General features: G+C 57.1%; 1 protein-coding gene across 1 annotated transcript; it reads right to left on the reverse strand.

Annotated features, from left to right (window-relative positions):
* Positions 1 to 4858: 4858 nt before the first annotated feature.
* On the reverse strand, positions 4859 to 5728 carry FOXE1 (forkhead box E1). The gene has a single exon (XM_086771156.1). It carries the CDS (start codon positions 5726 to 5728, stop codon positions 4859 to 4861), a length of 870 nt encoding a protein of 289 aa, XP_086627282.1.
* Positions 5729 to 8310: the final 2582 nt, after the last annotated feature.

Consider the following 8310-nt stretch of genomic DNA (forward strand, 5'->3'; position numbering starts at 1 on the left):
TAACTTAGCAGATTAAACTACCTGTTCCCATCTCACCCATAGCCCTCCAGGCAGCTAGGGCTGTTGACAGGGCACCAGCTGCAGAGCTCACTTTCCCTCAAAACCCCTTGGGAAGCAGGCCATCACCCTCTCAGCAGGAGAAGGGGCAACATCTGCCATTGTCTGAGCCATGTGCAAGCTGGACCATCACCCTGGGGTGTGGAGTTGCCTCTGAAGGCCTGTAACACCCCCCATTCGCTGTGGTTGCTGCCTGATGAGTCGTTTTCACAGACGCTGCTGTTGTACAAGGTGAACATGGTGTCAGCCCCTGGCTGCAGGAACTCCATCTCCGCAGCCAAAAAAACTCACTGGCCTGGGGTGCAGGAGGCAAGACCAAGCATTTCTGGTGCTGCTGCCACAGGACAGGCAACATGATGTTGGTTCCAGAAGCAAAACCTTCTCCAGCTGGCCCGGCTCCACGTTGGAGCAACCAGGGAGTAATTAATGCCAAGACAATTCCCTTGCCCGTCTCTCAGGTTGTGTTCCTATCACAGGTAGTAGCCTTGGCTTCCCCACCACCCCCTTTTTAGGAGAGGCACCTGGCTGGGCTAGAGCTTCATGCATTGATGTCTGGGGTACACTGACAAGAGACCTGGAAAGCAGAATGGTGACCCCGGGGGGTTGCAGAGCTTTGGTAAGCTACCTCTGGCCTGGCATTGCCACCCCCTCCCTTTCTCCCTCCCACGTCTTCAGCAATCCTCGCAGACCAAAAAAAGCCAAGGCAAGAGACAGGTTGAAATGCAAGGAGCAGCACATGGCGTGCCTTCTTCCTCTGCATCATCGCTCTCCTGGTCTCAGGAATGCAGGGAAGGCTTGAAAAACTCAGAGAGACACTTCGCTACAAACAACAGGACAAAGATTTATTTCCATTACAAGTGAAGTAGAAGAGTAAATACAAAAAAATCTCCGATAGGTAATAAAATGTTCTCCTAGGCTGCAACAACCCAACTCTTTCTTAAAGTCAGCGCAGGGCCTGACTGTACCAGGACTCGGGCAGAAGAGGAACCGAGGCCTCTGGCCTGTGAAGAAGGAGCATTTTCAAGGCCCTTCTCCCTTCTCATCAGTGCTTACGCTTAAGTGTTTCCTACAGGGTTATAACTCAAAGCTATTGGACTCATCTCCCAGAAATCAAAACACTAGTTTGAAACGTAAATCTGCTAAAAGGAAAGCCCTCAGATATTTACAATAAAGCTTCCAGAAATCAAAATTTTCCTTATTCTGAATGGCGCCTCAGAATTACAAGCAAAGTGCCAGCCAAAAATACACTGAGATCCAAATGTTTAACATATCCCCATGGCACAAGCGTACATTGAGATCCAATTGTTTAACATATCCCCACGGCATATCCCCATATCCTCACAGACAAGCCCAACCCCACGGCTCCCCAAGGACACGACAACCATGCCTTCCTCTGTTAGCGGTCGCGCAGCGGCGTGAGACACAGCCACGCGCACAGCCGCAGGGTCAGCACACGCCGCTGCCGGAACGCAGAGCCTGGACGGACCTGTGATGTTCAGTGCTCCCATTGCGTCCCAGCCTGCACAACAGCTCAGAGAGGTGCAGTAGCCACCAGACCACGGCAGCGCTGGTAGGAAGGGATCTCTGGAGTCTCCAGCCCTGCCGCAGGCAGCAGGTTGGAGTATTGCCAGCACCAGCACTGGGCAGGCATAGCTTTGCCTACCTTCATCTCGAAAAGCCCAAAGGACAGAGATCCCACATAGATGTAGAGCCCCCTGAAGGGTCCACGTAGTTCTCCACCGAGCACAAAGCTCCCGCCCAGGCTTCCCAGCTGCTTGTGGCTGAAGTTTAAGCCATTTCTGGCCCCAGGTCTCAGGTCCTTGATGCAACAGGCTTTCCTGCAGAAAGCATGCTATCTAGGTATGTCTGGTTTCCCTAGCTTGTATGTATAAAAGATCTGGAGAGAAGTAAGAGAAAGCATCTAGACCTTATCTGCAAACAATACACAACTGAACCTTCCGAATTTGTGCATTCTGAGTCATCAAGATCTATCATGCATATCCTCCGGTCATCACGTTTTGCTCCCTGAACTTGCTACAGGTGCTACCTGAGGTCAGGACCAGCTCACACTAAGCCTCACTGGTGACCTTTTTCCTTAGACTGAACCTTAGACTAGCACCAGAGCTGGAGTGGAGAATAAAACCAGGTTGAAGTAATGGGGAACAAGGGCCAGGAGGACTCTAGGCTCAGGAAAACGATCCGGTCCACCTTGATAACCGCTCCTACAGGAAGAAAGGAAAGCATTAAGAGGCAGGACAACTCCTCTCCCAGCTACCCCGAAACCAGAAAGAGGTCAGCACAACTTGCTAGCGAAGGGACGCAGTCCAGTCCTTGCAAGCGACGAGAGCAGAGAGCCAGCAGGCAGCTGTCAGAACAATAAGAGCTGGCACAGCCAGGTCTACGGCTTCTCTTCCAGTGGTGCAGGGAGATGCTGGGAGAGGAGCTAGGGCAGCCACCCAGGAGACCTGCCCCGGGCTGAGGCAGCCAAGCTGCAGGGGCAGGTCTTGGCTCTCTCCAGGATGGAAGCAGCTTCTGAATGTACCAGGATCAGGAAGAACATGGAAAGAGATAACACAACATTTCAGGAAGGAAAGCAAGGAAGGGAAAAATCCGATCCACCTCACCACCCCAAAGATTTGAATGAGGTCCACACTCACTGCCTGTGCTCGCCACTGACAGCAACGCAACCTTCCCAGCTCCATGTATGGGCAGCAGAGCTTTGGGGGCAGCAGTACTAGGCCAGCTCCAGCCTCCATGAGGTGGCTCACCCTCCACATGCCATCCTGGCTGCTCTGAGAGAGGGACAGGTGCCTTCAATCCAACACGTGTCTCCTACCCTAGAGCCCCATGGAAGGCAGACATACAGCTTCTCCTGTTCTCCTGTCCACATACTGCAGAGGGCTTGAGTTTCCGAAACTGTGCTCTGCGGACACCCAACCACCTTCCTGCTCCACTCGCTTTCCTCCTTTTCATGTCCTACTTGGATACCTGGACCTTAGCACCCAGAGAAAGCAAGGAACCTACCTCTACACAAATTGCATCCTGCTGAGGACGTCATCTGAAAAATCCTCCTTAGAGCAGAAGGTACAGGTGTCTTCATGGGATAAGAGCTCTTTGCAGCAGTGCATAGCAGCAGGACAAGAGACAATAGACATGAAGCAAGAATAGAGAGGTTCTGAATGGATACAAGGAGAAAGTTCTCCCCCATGAAGACAGTCAAGTTGCCCAAAGAGACTGTGCTGTCTCCATCCCTGCAGGCTGCCCAGACTCAACTAGGTAGCCCTGAGCAACCTGGTCTGACTCAGAGCTGATGCAGCTTTGAGCAAAAGGTTGGAACACAAACTTCCCAAGGTCTCTTCCAGCCTGTGTCGTACTATCATCTGTACCCTCTGGTGAGAGTGGCCCTGGTGTACATGCACCCTTCCCTCTCTTCCAAAGCTCCTGCGGAGGCTCTGGCCGCACTTCCCACCTATCTCCCCACATTCAAGGCCTCACCACACTTTAGTACCCCTCACCAACCTCCTCCTCACCCTGGTCACACAGGCTCTCACCTTCACAGGGAAAAGGAGCTGGATAAGGAGATCTGGACCCTAGCAGGGCTACATCTGCTCCCTCTCCGCTCACAGCCCCAGGGAGAGCCCTGCGCATCCACCACTTCTCCAGGCCCCTTCCAGGGGTGGTGGGATCTGCTGGGAGGGATTTGCTTGAGGTTCCCCATGGATCTATTCCCAAGCCTTTGTTTCTCACAGCCTTTCCCATTTGTTGTCCCCTCTCCATGTTTCCCTCTAGCCTTTTTTCCACCCTGCTCCATATCCTCATAACTCACCATATCCTGCCTCTCTCACTTGTTTCAGGAAGGAAAGTTTTCCCTTATAGACGTTGATTTCTCTAGGCTACACTGAGAGCGAGGCTGACCTTAGGATCAGAGTAATTTAGCATGTAAGGACCTCCATAGGCCGCTGGACCAGGTCTCCACTCAAAGCAGGTTCAAATTCAACACTGGATCCAACTCCAAAGCCAGATCAGGTCACTCAGGTTCTGTCCAGTCAAGTTGGGAAGACGTCTGAGAGCAGAGATCCCACAGCCTCACTGGGTGCCTCTTCCAGAGGCTGAGCATGCTCACACTCGAAGTTTTTATACTTCCAGTCCCACTGTTCTCCCACCCCTACAGCGCACAGCACAGCTCCTGGAGGGATCCAACTTGCCGTGTCTGGCTGCAGCCCCAGCATCCAAACCTTCCCCAGCCGTGACCACGCTGCAGGCGCGAAGCCTGGTGCTAACACAAGAGCCCTGTGCAACACCAGGGATGCACCAAAACATTAGTGCCAGGCACCCTGCTTCTACGGCTTCAGCTGCGTGAGCTCTGGGGAGCTCTTCCTCGTCCCTCGCCCCAGCAGACTTTTTGTTTTGTACATGAAATCATCGACAGCGGTGAGATTTTTAAAAGTGAGAACTTCCCGGACAGACCAGGAAAGGGAGAGCCTGCCAAGAAGCTCTAAGCACCTGTCCCAGGAAAGGCAGTAAAAGAGGAAAGGGCTGTCTGCCCCCTCCAGGCACTTAGGAGCCCACAGAACTTCTCTGGTGACAGCGGACGGAGCTGGGCAGGGCACCCCAGGCCCCCATGGCGGGTGTCTGCCCTCCTCGCCAAGAGGCGCGGGCAGGTGGCAGGATGCAGAGGCGCAGCCCAAGGTTCTCCAGCATTTTCCAGAGTGGTCCAGAGGCACTGGGTGAGCCCTGCAACCCGCCCTTCTCTGGGGCTCCAGTCTGCGCCGTCGAGGTGCCCGGCCTCTCCCGGGCTGGGTCAGAGGGCCGGGATGAACCTGTCGGGAACGCCGGGGTAGGCACCGTGCCGCGGCCCGGGCTCGACGGCACCCATCTGCCCTCCGGGGCCGTAGGCGTTGGGCAGCGGCGGGTAGGGCGCGGGGGAGCGGCGGCCGTAGAGCCCGGCGGGGGCGGGTGGCGAGGCGGGCAGGACGATGCGCCCCGACGGCGCGTACAGCTGCGCGGGGCCGCCCGGCGCGTAGGGCCCGGGGGCGGCGGGCAGAGGGGCGTAGGCGTGGGGCAGGGCGGCCGCGCAGCCCTGCGCGGGGAAGGCGGCGGCGGCGGCGGCGAAGGCGCAGGAGGCGGCGGCGGGGGCCGGGGTCAGGTCGGCGGCGGGCGGCGGGAAGAGGCGGCAGGGAGCGGCGGGGCGATCGCTGAGGAAAGCCGGGTAGGTGGAGAGGTCGCTGCGCTTGAAGCGTTTCCTGCGCCGGAGGAAGGAGCCGCTTTCGAACATGTCACGGGCGTGGGGGTCCAGCGTCCAGTAGTTGCCCTTCCCGGGACGGCCGGGCTCCCGCGGCACCTTGACGAAGCAGTCGTTGAGGGTGAGGTTGTGGCGGATGCTGTTCTGCCACTTGCGGGGGCTGTCGCGGTAGAAGGGGAAGCGCTCGGTGATGAAGCGGTAGATGCCACCCAGCGTCAGCCGCCGCTCGGGCGCTTGCCCGATGGCCATGGCGATGAGGGCGATGTAGCTGTAGGGCGGTTTGCCCCGCTCCGCCGGCCGCTTCCGACGCCGCCGCCCGCCCCGCGCCCCCGCCGCCGCCTCCGCCGCCTCCCCCGGCGGTGCCGCCTCTGCCTTCAGCGGCGGGGGCGGCGGCGGGGGTCCCGGCGGCAGCCGGCTCTCGGCAGTCATGCGGCCGTCGGGGCGGCCCCGACGCCGAGCCGGGCCGAGCCGAGGAGGCGCAGCGCCGTTCCGCCGCGGCTTTTATGCGACCGTGTCCGGCCGCTCCGCGCCCGGGCGGCCGGCAACTCCCCCTTGCAACGCCCCGCAGCCCGGGAGGCGCGGGCAGGGCCGGGCGTGCCGCTGCCGCCGGGGGCAGGGGCACGGGCAGCGCCCTGCCCCGGTACAGCCCCCACCTCACCCCACCGCCTCTCCCCTCCTCAGCGCCGTCGGGGTGCCCCGGTCCCGCTGCCGTCGGGGGGGCCCGCGGGCAGCGAGTGAAGCGGGAAGCGCGTCTGCCGTGCGGATATCTCGGCACGGGGGTTTCCGGGCTCGATGGGTCTGTGGGTCAGTTCGGCTGGTGAGGGGAGGGGAAGTGAGGTGAGGGGCCGTGGCTGTCGGAGGGGATGCTGCCGGTCGGCGAGACAGGACAGTGGCATCCATGGAGCCGCACACTCTTTCACGGTAGTAACAAACGTGCAAAAACCCCCCAGTGACAGATCTAAGTGGGGAGAGCAAATAACCGTGGGCTTAGGCAGTTTGCACAGTTTGCCTGCAGAGCTGCTACGAAAAATGCTCTCAAAGTGGGGCCCTCACCTCCGTTCCCCAACAGCCTGTGCCCCTGGTTTACCCCTGATCTAACCCGCTTGTCCCAGATCCTTGTGCCACAGGACGTCCAGGTACAGGATCCTTCCAACTAGGAAGAACGCCGGGCTCTCCACGGGCTGCTGCTGGGACATAACTTACCTGCCGGCTCCCTCCTGTGTCCTCGAATACTCAGAGCTGAAGGTCGGAGCCCAGAGCTGTGGGTCAGAACAAGTTCCATGAGAGTGCCCAGCTGGCCGGGAATGCTTGCCCAGGACTCGTATCCCCATGGCACTCACCTGCAGGGCTGGGGGTAGCACAGCCACCTCACCTGCTGGGATGGTGGTCTTGGGGAGCCGAGGGACAAAGGGAATGGCAGGAAGTCCCGAAGGTGGGATGGAAAGGGTCAGTGTGTGTAGGTGTGCACAGGGATGTGTGTGCACGGGAGGGTGAGCATGCACAGGTATGTGGGTGTGCAAGGGCACTGGTGTGGGGTTGGAGATGTTCATGGGTGTACATTGATGTGGGAGCGTGTATACAAACACGTGCCAGTGTGCATGGGTGTGTGGCTGGACCCAAGACACGAGCACCCACAGGAATGCAGGAGTGGATGTGGGCAGACGTGCATGCAGAGAGGTGGATGTGCATAGGTGTGTAGGTCCTGTGCTTGGGTGTGCAGCTCATCCTGCCCATATCTTGGTGCCTCCTGCCAGTTCTGCCAAAATTCACGTCACCAGTGCACTGCTGAGCCTGTCTCTGTGCAAAAAGACTACCCAAAGCCCTCTTGGCCTTTGCACAGATGATGGTTAAGGTAGCAAGAGGAGGTGGGAGGTGTTCAGCCTGGTGAAACAGCTCCCTTGGAGGTTTCCAGCAAAGTTGTTTCTCTGCTTGGAGAAAAATCGATGTGTATGATGATCCATTTGCATGCAGCAATCTAACCTCAACCCAGGTTTCTAGCTAAATAAGGGGACTCCGTAGTCTTTGGCCACCTGCTTATTTCTGCAGCTTCCCAGCAATCTGGGAGGTAGCAGAATAAACTGTGAAATAGCTAGTGGAATGAACCACGGAGTGGCACTCTCTGAGGACCCGTGTGTGCGGTCCCAGTAGCTGGATGCAGACATCTGGCAGTATTGCAAGTCACATGCTGCAGAGTTTGTGCCGAAAGAAAAATCAGCCTCCCCTGCTGACACTCATGTTCTTGAAGCACATAAAACACTAGGGCAGTATTATCCTGGAGGAACCAAGAAACCAACCCCTTCCGTGCGACAGGAGAGTGGCGAAGCTGCCTGGCCTGCAGTGCTCTGCCCTCTGGCTCAGGGGAAGCTGTCGCTGGGGATGAACTTCTCCTATCAAATCTTCCAAAAAGCGGTTGCATAGCTCATTCACCTCTGGCGCTGTAGGTCTCTCTGCGCCATGCCAATTCTGTGCCTCCAGAGGGCAAAGTCAGATCGTGCTTCACTTTGTGCTTGGAGAGGATGGGGAGTAAAAGAGGTGTGCGCTGAGGTGGGATGCTGTGCTGAACAGCTGCTTGTGCCCTCTCTGCTGGTGATGGAAGTCCTTTTCTAAGAAAGCACTTTCCTTGGCAGACCCCAGCGTGTAAACAGAGTGAAATGGATTCCCAAACAGCATATGCTGGCTCTCATCCCTTCTCCTTTCTTCATCATGCAGGTTAAGCTGTAATGCCAGTATTTGTGAGTGAAGTGGGAGTTGTTTAACAATCCTCAATCTGATATTATCATCGGCCTATTTAAAAACCTTTTCAGCTCTCCGCTTAGGGAGCAGGAGTACATCTTGTTTTTAAGTTTTTAGTGTCTCTTTGGAGTGCCGGTTCTTGTGGGGAGGGAACTGTGGGGAGCGTGAAACTCAGGCTCACCCAGCTGGATTGATAAATCAAAGTGGTGCCTGTTGCTGGAGCTTGGTGCTTTTCATGTTTGTAAACAGTTTGTTTTCTGTTTTGATTTAGCTGTGCT

This window comes from Chlamydotis macqueenii, chromosome Z (assembly GCF_036417535.1).
Source record: "Chlamydotis macqueenii isolate bChlMac1 chromosome Z, bChlMac1.mat, whole genome shotgun sequence".
Taxonomy (NCBI): Eukaryota; Metazoa; Chordata; class Aves; order Otidiformes; family Otididae; genus Chlamydotis; species Chlamydotis macqueenii.